The sequence below is a fragment of the Odocoileus virginianus genome, chromosome 4 (assembly GCF_023699985.2).
Source record: "Odocoileus virginianus isolate 20LAN1187 ecotype Illinois chromosome 4, Ovbor_1.2, whole genome shotgun sequence".
Classification (NCBI taxonomy): Eukaryota; Metazoa; Chordata; class Mammalia; order Artiodactyla; family Cervidae; genus Odocoileus; species Odocoileus virginianus.
Genome location: NC_069677.1, coordinates 60,403,725 through 60,427,492, shown reverse-complemented (window position 1 = coordinate 60,427,492; position 23,768 = coordinate 60,403,725). Strand labels below are relative to the sequence as shown.

The window sequence follows — 23,768 nt, the reverse complement described above, 5'->3', positions numbered from 1 at the left end:
ATTACTTATTCCATTATTTCACAAATATATTATTTTCTGAATTTACTTCAGAAATATTTCATGATTTGAACATTTAAAAAATTGAATTATGTTGCAAAAAATCAGGACCTAAGTGAAACAATCTTTCATTTGTCAATCGTACCTCAAAATCCACATCGCCAAAACAGCCACATGTTGCACAAGGACCAACAATTTTCAAAATATCTTCTTTGTTTGCATTTTGGATTGTGAATTTAGGCAGAAAGGGGTCCCACTTCTGTGCAACATAACCAACTATAGAACCAGGAGGGGCTTGGATTTCTAACTGTAGGAAGAGATAATAATAAAATAAGATTTCCTAAGTTACTGTATTTTAATTTTACTATAATGTCTGCTTACTTCTAAACAGTATATAAAAGATTCTAAATATCTGCTTCTGTGGATTTTTAAAATAACTTTTAGAAACAAAGAAATTCACTGTATAGATATGTGTTCCTCAGGATTCACTAAAAGTCCATGTCTTTGATCTTCATTCCCTGAGGAGAACCTACCCCAGGCCTGTCTTCTGACCCTGGGGTACTGGCTTCTTTGCCGTGTTTATTCCAAGTACAATAGTTGGCCAAGCATTGAAGTTGTTTCCTATGATATGCTTCATATTTAAACTCTCTTGGTTGTTGTCACAACACACATCTGTTTTTAAGCCTCACTTCTTGATTCTTATCATTTTTTTTCCTCTTCGATTTGTCAACTTCAGCTTCTCTGTACTAACAAATGCTTCTTGGAGAGTTACAGTTGTTACACACCAATTTGATTTCTGTTTCATTTTGTCCAAAGCATTAAAAGAATATCATTTGCATTTTCAGAGCTGACTAGTATATTGCCCCTTATCATTCATCCCCCTAATTTCTTAATTGTCCATAATACTGTATTTCAACATATTTATTTGGTCAATTCAAATACTTTGTATTAATAAAAGAAGCTGGAATTGGGTGAAAATGATGAATATTGTTTGCTTTTAAATCAAGCCAACTCTCTATCACCTGATCTCCTTTTGTCTTTTCTTCCTTGTTAAGTTCATAGTTTTATGTGCATATCTGTAGTGTTTTTGGATAGACAAAGGTATTCTCAACAAGACTTTTTAGAATTACATAGATTTGTCCTAGGATCACCTCTAAAGTAACTGATTTGATTTCAACCAAATTAAAAATATACTAATCAGTATAAGGATGCATCTTATGTTTAATTTATGTGACATGGGGTTACTTTGAAATAAAATGTTAATTGTCAGAAATGTTATAATGGGTGTATATTCTGGGTTATACTGACTTTAGCATCTTGGGGCATATTAGATCTTGAATATTCCCAGTAGAAGGATAAAAATTCTTGGGCTGCAAGAATTTGAGTACCTTATCAATCCAATCACTTGACCAGATAATTGTCTATAAAGAGTTTCAGAATTAGCTTCAACATATATTGTTAGAAACTTCTCTACTTAGGGAGAGTTCCATATTAATATTTACTTCCCATTGTGCTAAGTAGAATATTTATACATAGGCCCTCAATAAAGAAACTTGGGCTTGAAAAAAGATACCTGGATCAAATCCCTCTTATGATATATTCTAGATGTGTGATCATAGGTGAGAAACCTCTAAGCCTCAGTTTCCTCCATTGCAAAATGTAGAGAGTAAAATCTATTTCTTCTCACTTAGAGGTTCCTGATATCAAAGATATCAAAGTAAGTATATATTCCACATAAACTTACCTGCATCATGTCCATGAAAGTTATTACTATAGATTTACTAAAAGGTGATGAAAATCTAGTATTATTAAAATATAATAATCAAATGATTCCCTCTAGAAGAATAACACAGTCTTTGCTGAACCTTGAAGTTTGTCGTAAATGGGTAAATGGAACGTGAGATTCTGTTCTAAAAATAATACTGACCCAAGAGATTCCTTTAGGAGAGTTTAGTATCACTCAGCACTCTCTGAACTTTGTACCAATGAGAAGATGAAGAGTAGATCTGCTTAATAGTGGAACTTACAGATATTACCTAGCTAATACAGAGATTCAGGAGGATGTGTCTCATTTACATGATGCATGAGCTGTCTTTCCAAATTAACACCACGGAAGCCACTATAGTTTTTCATTGGAAATGAAAATAAGTTGTTCTGATCTTAAAGGAGCAACATTCTAATTCAACCAATTGAAAGGTTAATGGCCTGGTATCGTCAGCTGAATGTCATTTATTAGAGAAATAATTGCTAATCTTTCCAACTGTGGAAAATGAAAGCACACCCAGGTCAGTGACTAACCTCTTGTAGGCAGCAAGGGCACCAGCAGCTGTTGCACCTCAAGGGCCTGTTGACTGTGATCACCTCTTGACCTGAGTTATCGGTGATCTTCAGAATGCATGATCGCAGAGTGGAACAGAAAGTACGGTTGAAGCAGATGCTTTCCTCCGCTGCAAAGTATATTCTTTGTCCCAAGCTGTTTTTAATCTCATATTTGTTGGCGGTCTCAGTGCCTAATATCACTAATGGAGCAAAAAAAAATTTATCAAAATCATGCTACTGCCTAGGATCAGACCTTTCTATGAGTAAACATCATAGTATTATTAAATAAAGCAGCTTGACTGATTAGTTATTAAGTACATAGTATCTTCTTCAGACGAATCTATTTCTGTACTCTAAATGTTGAGGATTTAGCCATAGAAATCAAAGTAGACTCCGTGAACAGAGCTGTGCAGTTGATAAATTCTGATTCCTGTTATACGACCTACATGGACACTTGTACTTTTCAACTAGGGGAGCAATGCTCTAAAGAAGAATCATACTCAAATTATTCTGTCATTCTTATGGAATTTACTGGGACAACTCACAGTGATGCTAATGCTTCTGTCTAAAAATCTATGTGGTACTATATCTACAGCTTCATGCTATCCCTTTATTTCAGTTTTGACATACCTGAGGCGTCATATAGAAGATTAAGGGCGAACATACTTAAGTAATTTGAGTATTCATCATTATAAATTTGTGCCCTGTTAAATGATTTGGTTTTTGATGAATCACTGACAGTATGATAAAACAGTAGAACTTTATTTTGATGTTTTTTTATTGGTCTCAGCCTCAATTTCCATGTCTGAAATTGTTAAGAAAATTTAAATTATTAGCAGCCATGGAAATGACTAAATAGTTTTTATTACTTCAAGATTAAAAATAATGTTACATTCCTTGGAGAAGGAAATGGCAACCCACTCCAGTGTTCTCGCCTGGAAAAGTGCACGGACAAGGAGCCTGGCGGGCTGCGGTCCATGGGGTCACGTGGCTGAGCCTGTGCGCACGAGGGTGGAGGAGACGGGTGGGTAGCAATAAAGTGGTAGAACTAAAACAATAATAATAATGATGTTACATTCCTAATGACAATATCATCAACGATTTGGGGAGTTTTATACTTTTAGGCTTATCTGTATCACACTAATAATTTTACTTTCAGTGGGAGAGAGGTCCAGGAGGGTGGGGACATGTGTATACCCGTGGCAGATTCATGTTGGTGTTTGACAGAAAACAACACAGGTCTGTAAAGCAATTATCCTCAGTTAAAAAATAAAAAAGAGAAACTTTTCCCAGGAAAAAATAGACCTAGTGCTCTTTTTTATTTAATTCTATCCTAAATATTCTAAATATTTAACTTTATTGTTTAGAAACTACTTCGTTTTACAATTTTAATAATTACAGAACGTACTTACTTCCAAGAAGTTCCACCTGCTGGTGTATAATAATCAGGTCTAACTGTTAAAAGATGACATGAAGGAAATAAAAAATATTACATCACAGGTCTTTGAAAACCTTTGCAGCTATTACTATTAACCTGTTTACTGGACTACATGAAATTAGGTGTTTTTCATGTTCTCTGTGAGGAAAATGGTGGAAAACAACTTACATTTTATAATGAAGGAAAAAAAAAAAAGCTAACATGGTTTTTACTCAAGTAAAAATTACAAGAATCTTGAAAATTTCAAAGCAAAATTGCTCTGAATAAGAATAGGGACTGTGGTTAGCTCTGAGTTTTTCCTGTGGTAATAAGATAGCTCTTGGAAATTATACCAATACCCTTGAGAATATTTTTAAACAGTCCCGGAATAAGAATGCCTATAAAGTTTTAAACTTCTTTCTCATTCTCTTTCTTTAAAAGAAATGAACCAAGAGGATGCAAACAGTAATGACCTGCACGCCTGGCCTCTCCTCTCAGGCCGAACTCTCCTACTCTGTCATGTAGTAACTCATTCCTGGCGGTGATGGAAAGTCTGTTAAAGCTGAGAAACGCTATTCTTTAAGTTCTGTTTTCAGTCACACTTTTCTTTCAACTAAGGGAAAAAAATCCATAAATCCTGTCAACAAAATACCAGTTTAAGCAGAAAAGAGTTAAGCTTCTAAATGCATGACACATTAAAACTTGCCTATGCAATTAGAAATGAAGTTAATTTATAGAGATAAATCCGTCTCAGGTAGTTGAGACATGACTATGTTAAATAGCATATAATACAAATGGTTTTTTAAAGGAAATATTTAAAATATGTTCTTAGAATGAATTTTATCTGTGTATATTTTAATTTTCATATTCAGCACTTAAAGATTCACTAAGGTAAAATCATGAACACTGAATACAGTACTGATTATTGCCTTTTTGAATGCTTCATTTTCTATTTTGCCTTAAAATTTTCACTTTATTCTTCTTTCACATTAACAAACTCACTGATAACTTCCAAATAAATGTAGTAATTGCTAACATTTGGAATTGATTGGGCAATCACAAACCCAAAAAATATGAAATTATCTTAATCCTTCTTTCTTCTTGTATATCCTGAGGTAGAGGTAAAAGTTAGTATCATTTCTTCTTAGTATTGATAAAAGTGTACATATGCCCTCCGTTCCAAGATTCACAAACATATTTTTTACAAAAATAATTTATGATATAAGATGTTTTTGACCGTATTTAAACAGCTACGACAAAAGCTGTAAGAAATCTTAGAGCTGGTCTTTGTCATGTAGTGTTAAGTTCTGTTTTCCTCTTCTGAGGAAAGAGGAGGGTTGACGGAGGAGGAGGGACACGCCCGATTGTTTAGCAGTGGGTCTGTGTAGGCTCAGACGGTAAAGTATCTGCCTGCAACGAGGGACACCCGGGTTTGACCCCTGGGCGGGGATGATCCCCTGGAGAAGGGAAGGGCTACCGCTTCAGTGTTCTTACCTGGAGAGTTCCATGGACTGCAGCCTGGCAGGCGATATAGCTCCTGGGGTATGGAAGAGCTGGACACACTGAGTGACTAACACCTTTTCCCCCCACTACGTGGCATAGCTTAGAGATGGAGAAGCAGTTTTGAGGTGCGAAAATAAGGTTTGAGTTTAGGAACTTTGACTGTTTATGTCATGGATCAAGTCTCAGCCCTGAACTTTAGAGGCTATTAGTTGAACAGCGTAACTGCACGCCTCTAACATCTAGTAACAGTGGTTGTCTACCTAATGACCACCTTGAGGTAGTCCCTGTGCTAGATATTCGACGTAGGGCCTGACTCAGTCCTCACACACGTCAGAGAACGGGATATCATACACGTGACATGTGAGGAGACAATCCCAGAGAAAGTGGTTTTGCCCAAGATCACAGAGCTTGTAAGTGGTTAGGCTGGGACATGAACCCAGGCAGTGATGCCATGGATTTCAACTTGCTCTCTGCTCTGCTGTACCAGCATAACGTAGCTAACCTTGGGAACTGGGAGAAACAGTTCTTAAGTGACGCTGTGGAACACTGAGTACCTTCCTCCCTGTTCACGCTTATGCTCACCCATCCTCTCTGATAACCTCAAATGTGATCGCTCTCTGTGGACAAACCTACTGGATATGAGGGCTCCTGGTTTTGGCTGTTCTTCTAGTTTCCTTTAAGTAGCCCTGGGCCACTTATAAACTGTGGTCCAAAAGAGCATTTTCCATCTTTTGCTACTAACTGATGGACCAGGAATTATTGGAAACTTTAAACAGATTGCATCCTGTATTCAGGTGTCAGGACAAGCAGAACACTGCTACAGTAAGAAAGCTTCAGAGTGGACCCCGAGTGACAGGCTGGGAAATGTATGCACCATCCACAGGCATAATTTATCGGGTTTACAGGCATCAGTGATTCTGTTTAATATATGTATCGAGGTGGCAAAAAAGTTCATTTAGATTTTTCCATAACATGTTACAGAAAAACCCATAAGAAACTTTTGGTCAACCCAGCACTTCAAAATAAATGGAATCTTGCATGTGCCTTTATAAATGTTAACTCAGTACTCTGATCTGTAGGTGACTAAATAAAAGTTATCCTTTGATGCTTATAGGATAAAATATTATTGACTATTATGAATATGTTAATTTAACTTAGAATGAATAGAGTTCGATCCCTGGGTTGGGAAGATCCCCTGGAGAAGAAAATGGCAACCCACTCCAGTATTCTTGTCTGGAGAATGGACGGAGGAATCGGGCAGGCTACTTTCCACGTGGTCACAAAGAGTCAGACATGACTGAAGTGACTTAGGACAATCTATAATACATGAACAACATATATGTATACACATACATATGTAAATATATACGTATATTTTTATATGAATGTGTATATAAACATATACACAAACACACACACACACTTGCCACCTGGGGGTTTATTTTCAATTTGTTAGTGAAAACACGATTATCAATAGTTACTGGATAATCATGATTAAAAAGAGTGGGTGACTTTTAAAATATTTACATTGAGATTTTAATTTGGATGCATTTTTATTGAATATTTTCCTGTTTGTTGAAGCATGCACTATTTTCAAATATTCATAATTTTATTATGGTTTTTAGATAAAAGCTCACAAAATTCTTCATATATATATATATATATGTTTATGTTTCTCACAAACTGGAAGAATTAAACTTTTAAAATGCCTATTCATCCTGTTCTGTATGCACTGCTTTAAAGCAAATGTGTCCTTTTAGTATAAAGACTATAAAATCTATTCCCTTTGAAGGAAAATACCCAGCAATTTGTGACGTATTTTTTGTTTTCTGAAAAAGAGTACCAAAGGTATACATTTGGAAAACTGACTTTGTTTTAGAACTGAAGCCAGTGGGCTCACATCTCTATCAAATATGAAAAAAAAAAAGTGTGTTCATGTCAAGCATCTGGCTCTGGGTATATCATCGTTCATGGATGGAAGAAGAATATGTGATGACCATATGTGATCATCACACCCCAGCCCTCTGGCACTGGTGTATCACTTTTATCCTTGGCGAAACCTTGTCTGACAACATTCCCAAACAGCTTGCAGCAGTTAATCAACTCTAGTCAGCTATTACAGCTGATCCTTTTTGCAGATGGAAGATGGTAGGTTAGCTTTTCCAGCTCTTTTACATATCTCCCTGAGCTCTCCAGCCTCTAAAGTACATTTGTCTGCCAGTGGGTTTCTGGAGAAGGCATCTGCAATTATAAACATTTTCCCAGGAACATATGCTGTGTGCAGCTTAAACCCTATCAGGCATAACAGAAATCTCTTGCACCTTAAGGGAATTAACACAGAGATTTGATTTTGATAAAAGAGATAGACTTTATAGTTAGAAAGAGTGCCAAACAAGCTGAAAATTGAAGCACATGTGCTGATATCTCAATATTAGTGTAAGTGTATTTCTAATTTTGTGTAGGATAAATATAAAAGCATCAATAATATATACAAATATCAACTGCAACTTGTGTGCCATACAATTCAGATGATGTTTCTTGGCTGACTAATTATAAGGCTTGAATCACTGCTTACCCTCCAATGACTATAACAGTGACTATACTTAATAATAATATGACATTTCAAGCAAATTGGCCCAGAGATGGCAACAGTATCAGAAGACAGTAGTGCTAACTTGATAGCTTGATTTCTCTTGGATTTCCATCCACCTTACCTTTGACGATGTTAAGCTCTCAACTCACTGAGAAAGTCTCTCCTGAGTACTTTGATATTTAGCAACCGTTCTCTTCTCTTTGTTGTTTAGTCACTGAGTCTTGTCCAACTGTGTGCGACCCCACGGACTGTAGCTCAGGCAGCTCCTCTGTCCATGGGGTTTCCCAGGCAGCGATCCTGGAGCGGGTTGCCATTTCCTTCCCCAGGGGGTCTTCCCGACCCAGGGATTGAACCTGTGTCCTTGTGTCTCCTGCACTGCAGTGGGCTCTTTACCCCTTCAGCCTCCAGGGAAGCCCTCCCTTCTCTGTACACCTGCCCAAATTAAAAGTGTGCGCTTCTCCGGCTCTAGCACCCAGCCTCTCATTTTTTGTCTTTGCCAAAGAGGCTGCAGAATGTTTGGGTGAGAGGAACTAGGTTATAAACCATTTATGTGCCTGATTATAACAGGTACTCAATTAATATCCTTTAATTAAATAGCTGTAGGTGACTAGACATATTAGACAATTCCTCTAGGATTTAAATTTGCTGACACCTTGAGCAATGAGGAGAAGAAGGATAATGTGCTAAACAGTTCAATCAAAAATGTTTAGTCTTCTCTCTGTGTCAGGTAAATAAGAAAAATAGAAGTGGTTATAAAAGAAGGTAAAAGTTTCTTGCCAAGTAATAGAAATAAATAAAAGACAGATTGTATAACGCTTTTCTCACTTCAATAAGTTACTTGCTGAAGTTTTTAGTCTTGACTAGCAGGAAAGAAACCAAGTTTGTATTCATCTTAAAGGGAAAGAACTTTGTAGAAATAGAGAGATAAAAGCACCTGGCTTAAATACTCTAGACCAGGAGGGAGGTTTCCTGGCGGAGGGGGACCCCGCTGCCATGCTTGGTCCCCTGGATTGGAAGGTGCGATGTGAAGGCCGTGGTCTGGGTCTGAAGCTCCCGGAAGAAAGCCAGGCAGACCTCTGCTTCTTCGGCTCTGTGCATCTGCAAAAGAATGCCAGTCCCAGCCCATATGTAAATGTAGGCCATTTTATTTAGTCTGTCTTATAACATTTCCTGCTGCTTAATTCACAAGGTCCAGTGTCTCCCACCTAGCCTCTCACCTCAGCATCTCCTAGCCTCTCACTTCAGTGCCCCTTCCTTCATTTCCTATATTCACTGTCACCACCACTTCACCTTGAAGCCAGAGAAAAAGGAATGTAGTTGTGAGAAAAAGCTGGATAATTTGGGCAAAATAAATCATTTTAGAAAATACGTTTTTTGAAAGCAAGTGAAACTTCTATTCAAAGAACTGAAAGATTATAAACTACAAATGTAAAATCAATGACCAAAGAAACTAGGCATTCTCATAAAAGGATGATCTTAGACATAGATTTTGAATCATACTTAATGACTTTTGAATATATTCTCCCTTCCTCAAATATTATGAAGTTGCCTCATGATTGCCGAGATGATTTTGTCTCTTTTCATCAGTCATACCGCCATGCATAGATTTAATTCAGTGGGTCTTACACTTTAGCCTGAAGCAGAACCACCCGGCCTGCCTCTAAGTTGTTTCCGCCGTGTCCAGCTCTCTGTGACCCCATGGACTACGGCCCACCAGGCCCCTCCGTCCATGGATTCTCCAGGCAAGAATCCTGGAGTGGGTTGCCATTTCCTTCTCCAGGGGGTCTTCCCAGCCCAGGGACTGAACCCACGTCTCTCATGTCTTCTGCATTGGCAGACGGGTTCTTCACCTCTAGCGCCCCGTGGGAAGACCACAAGCCACCTTGGAGGCCTTAGCAAAACACCCATGTCTGGGCTCACTCCAGACCTTCCAATTCAGTGGCTGGAGTGGGCATGGGGCTTGAGAATTTGCAGTTCTAATAAGTTCCCAGGTAAACTAATGCTGCTGGACTGACAATATATACTTTGAGAACTAATGAGAATATTTGAAACTAATTTATGAGATCCTTAAGGGCAGTGTAATATCTAAATTTAACTGTGATTTCTCAATAAGCATCCAAAATCTTTTTGATTTACTACAAAGTGTAAATCCCTTTGTAGCTCATCCAACATTATACGAGATAAAATAATTACAAAATTCTAAAATGTTTGGCTTTGAGTTTTCAAATAATCACCTGTTTTCTATATTATTGCCAGGTAAAATTGTTACTATTATGATTATCTCTTAGGTAGATATCTATTAGATTGAAATTTGGAAACTTACTATTTATCCTGCATTAGTCTGAAGCCCATGTGATATTATGCATATGACCTATAAATGGTACATGCAAAATTCTTCTTTCTCATTAAGAATATATTTTATTACCTTTCTACTATTATTTTTCCCTTTTCTTCCCACATGACCACCTTTTACTATTTTCCTCATTAGATACCGTTAATTTTTTCAAGACTATCTGTGTTTTCATTTCTCATCTTTATTAAGTCAAATTGTCAGACATCTCACATCTGCATTCATTACATTTACATGTTGCTGTTTTAGATTGAGTGTATGTGTAGAGCAAGGTTCATGATAGGTGTTTTCAAATATCAGAGGAGCCATTATGAAGAAAAGTAACTTAGTGGATGAGATTGTTGGATGGTATCATCGACACAATGAACATTCATTAGAGCAAATTCTGGGAGACGGTGAAGGACAGGGAAGCCTGGCATGCTTCAGTCCATGGAGTCACAAAGACTCAGACAAGACTCAGCTACTGAACAATGATGAACAACAAACTTAGACTATTTTGAAGACCTGTGAATGGGAAGGACAAGGAAAACTGGTTCTGGATTAATAGGAGAAAGATATTTATGACAGCTGCACAAACATTTGGATAAGCATTCCTTGTACTTATACTAAAATCGGAGTAACAGCTTTATAATTCACAATAGATTTAAATGGTCTCTCTTAAGCACTGACACCTAAGTCCATGTAATTTGTGTGTGTGTGTTGAAGGGAAGTATTATTCTGAATCTTTCAAACCTCTAAAGAGCAAATTTGAAGAAAGTACTGATTTTCTTTTGAATAGTATTCATTCCTCTGCATTCATTGTTTCCCAAACATATCCTGTATGAGCACTCGAGAGGGATTAAACAAACAAAAAAAAAAAGGTGAACAAATCTAGGCTCCGAGCTGTGGTCCTTTGGACACTAACATAGACTGTTACTGGGAGCAACTGGGTCATTAAGGTCTTGCGTACATTTGATGTTAGTGAGCGACATTAATTGCCAGATGGTCCAATCATTATTTAACCATGGGGTTGTGGGGGTAGACAAAATGGATCTCTAAGATTATACTAGTCTGACATTTAGAATTTGGACATGCTTTAGGGGTATGACTGAATGGAAACAAGCTTGTCGTTTGGCCCCATGAAAATAGAGCCCCATAGTGACAGAGTTATAGCAATTTGCTTCCCCAAAGGCCCCATCCTGAACTCCTCTCAGGTTTGGGACAGACACAAAGGATATAGGTTTCAGAATTCCTCCTGCTCTAGGGAAAGGGGCCTGAATGAGAACCCCTCCTCAAGAGTGAGTCGCTGGGAAAACAGAGCAAGACTGTGTCAGACTGGGGAGAGGCGTGAACGCCACCCTAGTAATAGCAGCTGGAAAGTAATAAAAGGGGCCACGCATCCTTTCATTGGCAGGAGTGCCCAAAGCACTGTTGTTATTGACTTTCAGAGGAACGGAGACGAAACTGTGATCTGGGGAACACTCGTTTAAAATGATAAAATTCAGAATAGTGCTTCACCTTGGAGATGGAGGTGTGTGGCTATTGAATAGTAAGGGACCTTTATGAGCTGCCAGAAATATTTTATGTCTTGATCTTGGGTAGTGGCTACACAAGTGTATCCTGATTTTAAAAATCACAGCTTAAGTTTGGTGCCTTTTATGGACTTAACTCTACCACATTATCCTTCAATTGGTAAAAAAAAAAAAAAATGTGGGATCAATTTCTAATAACAACTGATAAAAGTTTATTAGATTCTCTTTGTCAATTTTATTGTTAAAACGATTAGTGAATTACTGCAATTTTATCTTGTAAGTTAATTTGCTGTGACAGAAAGTGGTGGGTTACTGAATGTCTGGCAACTCATTCTACATTCCTCACATAGGTCTTTAGATTTCATGGCATTAACGCACTGTGACCCAGATCACATCCAAAGTCTTTACTAGGAAGTAGAGACTCAGGCAGACACTGCTGAGAACACCAGTCTGAGGTCACTTGCTTGCCCTTCTGGGTTTTGGCTTACGTTGGAGCAGCAGACGCTTTGAAGATCTAAACTGGAGCTTCTGTTCCGTTTAGATCATCCTGGGTGTTCATAAATTGTGTTTGTTTAGACTAAACTAGGGGACTTCAGACCACACAAATATTTCTTCAGTTCTAATGGCATCCAATGTCCAGACTGTCCTTTGATTTAGTGGTGCTGACGGAACTGCCGGCGAAATGTGTGAAATGTCCAACTAGCCTGTATTCCCTGGGAAAATGCCAACTGCCAATACAGATTAATGGGCCAGAGGACATCATGACAGTATAAATGATGTCTTTAAATCTATTTGAATAAAACTCCACAAAAATATGATATAGTGACTTGCGCCCGAAACAAGATTCCTAATTCAAAAGGAAACTTCATTTTTCACTTCTTTTAAGTACTAAAGGGTCCTCTCACAGATATTTTACCCACTTCATCTGTTAAATATTTTGACTGGGTTGCAGAAACAGTGTTAGTTGTCTACTTAAAGTCTTACCTCTTAAGTTTAGTCTTGAGCCCTTATCATTACTGAACATCACTGCTTTTTTTGGCACGGTAATCATATTTTGATCATAATATTGCTTTCTAGTCACAAGTTTCTTCAAAGACTACGACCACCAGTTGAAGAAGAAACTCCTTTGAGTTTCTCTCTGGCTTTGAATTTCTATCTACTCTTTTAAAAATGTATAACTGGCTTATAAATATTTCACATCCGCTGCAACGCTTTACCTTACAGGCTAGAGTTGCTGCTCTAATTCTTGCTCGAGAAAGTGATGAAACGTTTTGGACTGAGCCGTAGTGTCAGTCTTAAATGAAGGAGAGAACGTGCCGAGGTTTTGTCTTCAAATATAAAAATGCGACACACATACATTAAAATTCATGATTTTGAAGTTTCACGTCTATATTTTACAATTTGCTTGAGCTTTCCCAGTGATACTCAGAGACTAGTGTACAGTGACAAAAAGTGGAAAAAAAATTACTTCCTTTGTTCCAAGTTAAATAGCATCCTAAGTGTATTTTGACAAAGGAAGCAAATAAGCGTACACATTTCTCTAATGTGGATCATTAATTTAATTTAGGATATTTTAAATCGGTGGACTCTGTTAATCCTATTTGTAATTAGGTTAAAAGGTTTCCACCAATTATAGTGATCACAATTCTTCATGATAAAACTTCATTAGAGCCTAGAGTTTAATGGCTTCTTCTGATAATGGAAAGAAAACACATTATAATTTCATTTTTATATCATTTCACAAGTGTTTTTAGTGAGATTGCAACTCATTACCTAAAAGCAGCATATCCCTTGTCTTCTGAGAAGTTCTTTAAGTGAGACAGCACTAATGAGATTTACATTTTCAGGGATGTGAGGAGAATTTACCAGTCCCCCCTCCCAAAGTCTTTAACTAATCTGTTTGCTTAAATTAGTTTCTGTTTACTTTTTATATATAATTTACCATAAATAAATTTTCAAAGATTTTTGCTTCATTGTTCAGAAATATTTGCTTCTAGTCCATTAAATTTACTAGGATCTCCTGAGAACACACATTTAATTCTCTATAATAAATGGCTGTATCACATATTTTAAATAGCAAATAGGAAATTTTAAAATATTGAACTATAACACTTTTAACTTACATATGAAAAGTTCTCTACCAATCTCTTTAAACTGGAAATATCAACTTGTGTTTGGCATTAAATATTCCCATTCTAAATTTTGTTCTGCAGCTTTTCTTATTAAGTCATTAGGTTATATTTATGATAACAAAAACACTGTTTACATCTTAACTTTTGGATTCTTGTAGGTAGAGTGTATTTTTTTAAATTTATTTAATGTAACATGCAATTTGGCACTCAAAGTTAAAAACTTCAAAGTTCCAAAGAACTAAATGACAGGTTTTAAAGTATCAATCTCACTGATTGTAACACCTTACAACCTATATTTTCAGTCATAAGGAAAATATTATTAGTTGCCTATATTTACTCTTACCTTTAGAGGCCATGAACACGTCTTAGTCACTTCGTCAAAGGCAGCCAGGTTAAAAGAGAGACTCTTCTTGTTGCGGCAAGTAGAGAAATGCGGCAGGCACACCACTTCAGAGGGTGTCTGTCTGCTTCTCAGCTTACAAACCCGGGGAAGGGAGGCCGCGCTGCTTCCGGAGTGCTGAACAACAGGGGGAGACAAAGCTGTCATCAAAGAAAGGCTACTCACAGACCATCATCCCACTTGGTGGCTGAAGGACCAATTGGAAAAGAACAACACAAAAGGAAAATTGCAATACTTATTTTTATGGACCTTATTTCCACTTAATGTTTAAAAATTATTGCTTGAAATATGTATTTTTTTTCCTTCACTGCTATAGCAGAAATATTTTGTTTTTCTAATTTCTAGCAATCTCCTGTAACAGAGTCTGTGATAAAACATTCTATCACATGTAGGTTTCTGAGAGTTCTAAGGATATTTTTTAAAGTTTTAAAATGTTTGAGCAGTCATATTCTTATGTTTTCTCAGGATTTCTTCCCACTCTGTTTCCCTGTAACAAATAAGAAAAGAATTATTTCATGCTATTTATATACATAAATATATATTTAGCTTATTTTTATTTGAATGTTATTAATCAGATGAATTTGAAAATGCAAACCTTCAATAATCTAAAATTAACTGAAACACAGAGGTAATATTTAACTGCTTTGCATTAAAATTTTTTTTCCAACGGAAAAAAAAATAACTGTAACCTTGACTAGCCAGCTCATATTTCTCAATGCCCATGGAGATTTTGCTCACCAAGTCAGTGCCCTGGTTGATATAATTCGTAGAGGTTGAACTAGTTGGATTTACTACTTTATCAGCCACACTGTCTACTTCTAAAAATAGTAAAGTGGCCCAAGAAGGCATGGATAGTGATGAAAAATCATAAAGTCAGCTCACAGGTTGTAGAGCAATGAAAGTGTAGGATCTTCCTGTTTGGCAAAGAAGTGTTTCTTTCTGTTGTTGTTTTGAAGTGTTCGAGGTTGAAATGAGTTATTTGAGTTGTAATTTTGCATAAAAGGTATATAAATATGACTAGTATTTTTAAATTACATTTTATTTTTACTAAATTTCTTAGTGTTTGCCATGGGCATCTGAAAAAACTTTGATCTAAAGCAAGTAAATAGTTATTAAAACTATCAAACATGATATTTTAAATTATAGTCACAAGGGATCAGCTAATTTTGACTTTGAACAGAGCACCAATTTTAAAACAAAGCATAAAGATCTAGTGGAAGTGAAAAATAGATTCAAGGGATTATATCTGATAGACAGAGTGCCTGAACAACTATGGGTGGAGGTTCATAACATTGTACAGAGGGCAGGGATCAAGACCATCCCCAAGAAAAAAAAAAACGCAAAAAGGCAAAATGGCTGGCTGAGTAGGCCTTGCAAATAGCTGAGAAAAGAACAGAAGTGAAAGGCAAAGGAAAAAAGGCAAGATATACCCATTTGAATGCAAAGTTTCAAAGAATAGCAAAGAGATAAGAAAGCCTTCCTCAGTGATTAATGCAAAGAAATAAAGGAAAACAATAGAATGGGAAAGACTGGAGATCTCTTCAAGAAAATTAGAGATACCAAAGGAACATTTCATGCAAAGATGGGCACAATAAAGGACAGAAATGGTTTAGACCTAACAGAAGCAGAGGATAATAAAAGAGGTGGAAAGAATACACAGAAGAACTGTACAGAAAAGATCTTCATGACCCAGATAATCATGATGGTGTGATCCCTCACCTAGAACCAGACATCCTGGTAGGCAAAGTCAAGTGGGCCTTAGCAAGCATCGCTATAAACAAAGCTAGTGGAGGTGATGGAATTCCAGTTGAGCTATTTCAAATCCTAAAAGATGATGCTGTGAAGGTGCTGCACTCAATATGCCAGCAAATTTGGAAAATTCAGCAGTGGCCACAGGACTGGAAAAAGTCAGTTTTCATTACAATCCCAAAGAAAGGCAATCCCAAAGAATGCTCACACTACTGCAGAATTGCACTCATGTCACACGCTAGTAAAGTAATGCTCAAAATTCTCAAGCCAGGCTTCAACAGTACATGAACTGTGAACTTACAGATGTTCAAGCTGGATTTAGAAAAGGAAAAGGAACAAGAGATCATATTGGCAACATCCATTGAGTCATCAAAAAAGCAAGAGAGTTCCAGAAAAACATCTACTTCTGCTCTATTGATGATGCCAAAGCCTTTGACTGCATGGATCACAATAAACTGTGGAAAATTCTTCAAGAGGTTCTCACCAGACCACCTGACCTGCCTCTTGAGAAATCTGTATGCAGGTCAAGAAGCAACAGTTAGAACTGGACATGGAACAACAGACTGGTTCCAAATAGGAAAAGGAGTACGTCAAGGCTGTATGTTGTCACCCTGCTTATCTAACTCATATGCAGAGTACATCATGAGAAATGCTGGGCTGGAGGAAGCACAAGCTGGAATCAAGATTGCCGGGAGAAATATCAATAACCTCAGATATGCAGATGACACCACACTTATGGCAGAAATTGAGGAACTAAAGAGCCTCTTGATGAAAGTGAAAGAAGAGAGTGAAAAAGTTGGCTTAAAGCTCAACATTCAGAAAACTGAGACCATGGCATTTGGTCCTGTCACCTCATGGCAAATAGATGGGGAAACTGTGACAGACTTTATTTTGGGGCTCCAAAATCACAGCAGATGGTGACTGCAGCCATGAAATTAAAAGACACTGACTCCTTGGAAGAAAAGTTATGACCAACCTAGACAGCATATTAAAAAGCAGAGACATTACTTTGCCAACAAAGTTCCAACTAGTCTAAGCTTTGGTTTTTCCAGTAGTCATGTATGGATGTGAGAGTTGGACTATAAAGAAAGCTGAGCACCGAAGAATTGATGCTTTTGAACTGTGGTGTTGGAGAAGACTCTTGAGAGCCCCTTGGACTGCAAGGAGACCTAACCAGTCCATCCTAAAGGAAATCAGTCCTGAATATTCATTCGAAGAACTGATGTTGAAGCTGAAACTCCAGTACTTTGGCCACCTGATGCGAAGTCCTGACTCATTTGAAAAGACCCTGATGCTGGGCAAGACTGAAGGCAGAAGGAGAAGTGGGCAGCAAAGAATGAGATGGTTGGAAGGCATGACCAACTCAACGTGAGTTTGAGTAAACTCTGGGAGTTGGTGATGGACAGGAAGGCGTGGCGTGCTGTAGTCCATGGGGTTGCAAAGATTCGGACACAACTGAGAGACTGAAATGAACTGGAAAAAATCTAAGTGAATTAACCACCTACTTTGGTGTGTACATGGCCAACCATGTGTGCAGTTGGACTTGGCCATTTGACTTACTGAACGTTACAACATTTGACCTGCACAAAGATTTCAGGTGGTAAGGGGTCTGCCTGCAGCTCAGAGGACATGCAGTCGGTCCCTTGGTCAAGAAGATCCCGTGGAGGAGGGGATGGTTGCCTACTCTTGTTTTCTTGCCTGGAGAATCTTATGGAGAGAAGAAGCTGGCAGACTGTAGTTCATGGTGTTGCAAAGAGTCTGACACAGTGAACAACTAACAGTTCCCCTCTCACTTTCAAATGCTTTCCAGGCCCCTAGCTGATGAAGTGAAGGCGCTACCCATGCCTTCTGTTACGCTTTCTTCCCTTGTCCTGTCAAAAACAGCACAGACTTGTTTTTTTCTTTTTGAGGCTTAGCAGTCACCAACTTGAAGTCTCCCCTTCCCTCCATTCCTTTCTGTTTCCCAGCCTTTCTCAAGGAGAGGCTCAGAAACCCTAATTAAACTCAGAGGTTTCACGTGTCCTGTCTCTGAGTGCCCCCGCAGTCGGGAGATGCTGCTCCTCGAGCTGGCCTCGCCTCCCATCCTCCTGCTGTCCATCACATCACTCTCACTCCGCCTCCCCTAACACCTGCCACCTTTATGGAAGAAGCAGTACCACTCTCAGTACTCAAAGTGGTCCCACCATCCTCCTACCTCTGTGCTATGAAGCCCTGGACCTTTTCCTTAAAAAAAGCTGCAGTATTTCAGTCTGCTCCCTTGATTGCATGAAATATAGACAATACAAGCTGGGCATGTCCAATGGACATAACTCAGGGCTTGATGATAACATAGTGGGTACAAAAAAGGAGACGTGAAAATGGACATCAGAAGACTCGGGGTCCATGGGCCTGCCCTCTCCTGGGAAACTCCCTGCCAGCCTCTCTTTGAGCCTCAGCTCTGCTGTTGCGCTGCCTGGGTGCGCTCATCCTCTCGAGATGTCCTGCCTTGCCTGTCTTCCTCCCCGCCACCACCTCCCCCCAAAACTCTACATCTCCTATCTTCAGTTTCAGCCAAAAGGAAATGAAAAAAAAATTCCATCATTAGTTTTGGCACAATCTTGCTCTTGGCCTTTTTATAGGATCTATCACAGCTGGTAGGAAGGTCTGTCATTCAGTGTTACAGCATTGTTCAGAACTTCCCCATTATTTATTTAGCTGTTAGACATTTGACTTAAATTTTCATGACTAAAAAGCTCACCAAAACAGACTCTCTTGGGACAAAGGAAGAGACTGCCAATTTATTTAAGCCTATATAGTGACAAAAGAAATGCTACTTGTTATAAAGCAACACAAAATCAGCAACACGCTCCAGATGACATCCTTTGGGAGAAGAATGTGGAGCAGATTAAGATGTAAGCCTCCAGGTCTGATGCAAGACCAAGGACCAAGGAGTGGGACAGACTGGCTTTGAGACTGTTTCATTAGCTTGATGGTTATTTTGCCTCTGGTTTTACATTTGTTCCTAGGTATTATGTACATACATTTACTGTTGTTTAGTCACTAAGTTGTGTCCGACTCTTTTGAGACCCCACTGACTGTATCCCACCAGGTCCCTCTGTCCTTGGGATTTCCCACGCAAGAATACTGGAGTGGGTTGCCATTCCCTTCTCTAGGGTATCTTCCTGACCCAAGGAGCAAACCTAGGTCTCCTGCATTGACAGTCAAATTCTTTACCACTGAGCCACTAGAGAAGCAAATACATAAACATATATATACATATATAACTAAATATACATATATTTGAAATGAAAGAGAATTACTTGTTTTTCTTTATTTATATGAATGTTAATTTAGGTATAATTCTAAAACACATTTTAGTCACTTAAAATTATGTTTTTAAAACTTTATGACAATACATAGCTTCACATTGTTTTCAGCTTCTGCATATCATTACATTTTACAAGCATAATTAATATAATTTCTGCTCACTGCCATTTTAATAGACATTTAGTTGTCTCCATTATATAAGACAGTGGTTCTTACGTACACATACAGCAGTTCTTTTGAAGACACATGTATCCAGAAATGAAAATGCTGGCTAATGGGATATGAAGATCTTCCTCTCTACTAAGTATCATTGAATTGATCTCCAATAGTCTTATACAAATTTACTTTCCCAACAGTGAGGGATAAGAGTTCCCATTTCCACATGTCCCTGTCAACACTGGCTTGGTCGTCATAGCAGGGACTATCTAGGGGACTCCTAAGTATTAATTTGTGAAAAGGAATCATCTATGCATCTTAATTACTTTATACTGTAAGAAATGTAAGCACGATTGTGTGTATTTATGTTTTCTGCTGTTCCTATCATCCTATATCATACAAGAATAAGAGCAAATTTTATGAATAGCTGGTCATAAAAGTAACTGCTACAGGTGGGGAATGGTGTGTACATGGACTGTAATTTAGTGATAAATAACTCCTTTCATTCAGTGAGGCTCATGGTATCATCTGCCAAACTGTGAATCCACTTTTAGCAATTTTGCAGCACTTAAGGCATACGTTTTCTATGTATTAATCTTATCTGTGGCTTTATAATTTCCCATACTAAAGGTCATTATAAAATAATGCAGGGTGTATATTAATTAGTTTAAAGCAAATATGGGAATAAATATCATTAGTATAAATTTTTTTCCAGAGTTGTTTAATTTGAAACTACACTGCTAAATGTAAGATATCCAACCTCTTAATGTAAATTAGATGTTCCTTCTCTAGGAACCTGCAACTCCTATCTCAGCAGCAAATTACTCGCACTTTCCAAATTCCTGTTAAAGTGCATTTCTTTACTATCTTATTTCAATATGCCCTTTTGAAACAGTGCTTCATTCATTCTTTTAATAATCATTCACTGGCTTTTTACTATGTTCATAGCATTATGGAACCTACTGAGATGTACTGATATGGCCTTCACTCTAGTGGAGGATCAAACATAGAGATGCAATATTCCTTTCACTTTTCAAAAGAATCAGTTACCACATCTTGAGAATAAAATGATGTAACTCATCTGATCTCTGAAAAGCAAAGCTATTCAGAATCAGTAATGTGTCATTCAAATGAGCAATTCTTTGTTTCACAGGTACATGTCTAATTTTACTTTCCTCTGATACTTAAAACAGAAAAATAATAAGTATTCTTTCTTAAATAATGAAAGAATAGTATACTGGATCATGCTTCTTGGTTGCTAATAAGAGGTTTGTTACTCTCTTTTTGCCTACTTAAAAAGATACTGATTTAAAGGACTAGAGAAAAATGGAAAAGAATCCTAGATACAGGGAAGAATCCGTGTGAAACTAAGAGAAGCTGGTTCTGAACAAATATATCTAGAGAGGACCCAGTGCACCAAGATGACATAACAAGGACTCCTAATTTAGAGTCCTGTACACAGATCCCCTGGGACAAGGCGTATCCCATGGCCAGTAGATTGTGAAGTCCAAGGCAGAAACAAAGCTTTAGTTTGTGTATAGAAGTTCTTTTGTAATGTTTAGCCTTATGCGTTTTCTTCAGGTTAGATGAAGTGAGGTCAAATGGAGTAACCCATCTGTATTGTGCTTTGTCTTCTGGCATTTGCTTGATTTGTTGTGTACAATGCAAACTTTTAACAGTTCATAATGGATCCTTTAAAGAGTCTAAAAGTAACGGAAATATTCTTAAAGGTTCTGGGTCATTCCAGGCTATGTTAGTAGAAAAAAGGGCATTATAAGCAGAAAACTGTACTCTGCAGACATGTGACAAATCAGCAATTATTTACTGAGGTGTCCTTCAGCTTGTATGTCTATGTGCATCTCTTAGAGAGAAGAGAGAGAAAGGAAATTGGAGCTCCCAAGTAGATGGACAGGGAGAATTAAGAAGCCATAAAAATCTTCACAAACCCCAGTGCTTCCCACCAAAAACTGCCTTACCATTTTGAAAATCCCTTTATTTCTCCCATTATTTTAAATACACTCACCGTGTGCCTGGGCCCTCTGCCTTGCTCAGTGTGGTTGCGCTGCCCTCCCGGGTCTGCCTCCGTCTTCAGACATCACCCAAATACTGCGACAGCCCTTCGGCCGCTGCAGCCGGCGCCCGGTAGTGCTCTGCCTGCAGCTGCCTGCGTTGACAGCAGCCGTATCGCCGGAGCCCGCGCCGCTGCAGCAGCGCCGGCCGCAGGAGACAGCTGTTTTCTGCAGCACCTTGCCTTCGCATCTCCAGCCCGGAAAATCACCTTCCCCGAGCTTGGACCATCCCCTCCCCCAAGAGCTGTGTTCCCAAGAAACTGAGACAAGTGTTACAACGAATCTGCATCAAACACATAAACAACACACGTTAGGGTTAATTTATGTCAAATGGTGCATGTTTAGTATTTTCTTCCGGTGCCATTTATAGGCTAGATCACCCTGAAAATGTTACCGCATTTAAATGCATGCTTTGCAAAGTGGTAACTGAAAGAGTGGCACGTGTGCCACGAAGAATGTTGCTTCACTGAATGGGGGTGGAAAAGGAAGGCCTGTGTTTATTATTATTGCACACCCTTTATCTTATTGTTGTCTCACGCAGGTCCTGACCCATTGTAGGCGTTTGTGAAGTATTAACTTCAAGAATGAATAGATGTTACTAAAAGCATTGTTTCTGCTTTGGGACTTCTCCCTTTTCTTATTTTGTCTACAAGAAAATGTATGAACTGTGAAAATTGATGAGCATTATAATCTTGCTCCTGACTTCAAATTATAGTCAGTCGTGATTTGAGTAAGATGTATACAAGCATGCTTTGTGTTTCTGGCATAACAAGAAATAACTGCATTGGCTTAAAGTGAAGTGTATTTATGCTTTGTATAGCTGATTATTTTTCTTTGGAAATCTCCTTAGTCATGTTTCTCTAGCAATAGATTCTAATGCAGTATTGTCAACAGAAATATATTTTAAGGCACACACTTATTTAAAATTGTCTAGGTGTGTGTGTGTGCTCAGTCATGTTTGAGTCTGTGACCCATGGACTGTAGCCCAGCAGGCTCCTCTCCACGGGATTCTCAGAACACTGAGTGGGTTGCCATTTCCTCCTCCAGAGGATCTTCCCAACCCAGAGATCAAACTTATATCTCTTGCATCTCCTGCATTGTCAGGCAGATTCTTTACCACGGAGCCACCTGGGAAGCCACTTAAAAAATTTAAAAGAAACAGGCAAAATTAATTTAGATAATATATTTTACTTAACTTTTTCAAACATATTGTACTCCCAACATGCGGCATTAGTCAAATTTCAAGTGCTCCATAACTACATGTAGATAGTGGCTACTATGTTGGACATAGAAATTCCAGAGTATTTACTCAGAAAAAGGGTTAACTGGTCCCATATTAAAAGTTGTATGTTAATCTTACATGTTTGTTTAAGAATATATGCTCTAAAATAATTTTGAACTTCAATTTTTAATTTGTATTTTAAAAATAGAAGTGTGGAAGGCAAAAGGATAAGGGGGCAACAGAAGATGAGATGGTTGGATGGCATCACCAACTCAATGGACATGAGTTTGAGCAAATTCCAGGCATGCTGCCGTCCATGGGGTCACAACGAGTTGGACATGACTTAGTGACTAAAGAGCAACAACCGCACATTGATAGGGCAAACAGACTGAAATTATACTGGAAATCATAAAGGAAAAGTAGAAGATTATCTTTCCCCTTGCACTAGTTCCTGCCCCCCCCCCACCAAGTCATTACTGTTAACTTTTATATGTATGTTTTTAGGTTAAAAAAAAACGCTTGTATGTATAACATGGGAATACATTACTATATGAAAAGCTTCTACATATACAAATCTTATACAAACAGACCTGTACTGTGCTCAGCTTCAGTGCTAAAAAGAGAGAAATTAAATGAGCTACTGTGATGTACTCACTAAGATGGCAGAGATTAAAAGGATGGCCTGCCAAGTGTTGACAGGACACGGAGCCGTGGTAGCTCTTATGCACTGCTGGCCATTCTTTCTTTAATTTACTGAAGTTTTATTGTTGATGTACAATTTGATTTCTGCTGTACAGGAAAATGATTCTGTAATACGTGTATGTACATTCTTTTTCACGTTGTTTTCCGTTATGGTTTATTTCAGGATACTGGATAGATTTCCCTGTGCTATGCCGTCGGACCTTGTTGCGTTTCCATCCTACATTTAATAGTTTGCATCTGCTAACCCGACTCCCAACCCCTCACTCCCCCTCCTCCCGGGGCGACCACAAGTCTGTTCTCCGTGTCTGTGAGTCTGTTTCCTGGATAAGCTCATTTGTGCAC

General features: G+C 38.1%; 1 protein-coding gene across 1 annotated transcript in view; it reads right to left on the bottom strand.

The window, feature by feature from the left end:
• The window catches only part of PLSCR5 (phospholipid scramblase family member 5), a 30,013-nt gene extending 8,344 nt beyond the window's left edge, over positions 1-21,669 (bottom strand). The window contains exons 1-6 of the mRNA XM_020911227.2: positions 21,457-21,669; positions 14,166-14,339; positions 8,764-8,927; positions 3,729-3,771; positions 2,296-2,516; positions 143-304 (exon numbers count right to left, since the gene is read on the bottom strand). Of these exons, the coding sequence (XP_020766886.2) occupies positions 143-304; positions 2,296-2,516; positions 3,729-3,771; positions 8,764-8,927; positions 14,166-14,178 (603 nt within the window). The 5' untranslated portion in view covers positions 14,179-14,339; positions 21,457-21,669. The remainder of the gene's footprint in view (positions 1-142; positions 305-2,295; positions 2,517-3,728; positions 3,772-8,763; positions 8,928-14,165; positions 14,340-21,456) is intronic.
• Between the last annotated feature and the right edge of the window lie 2,099 nt (positions 21,670-23,768).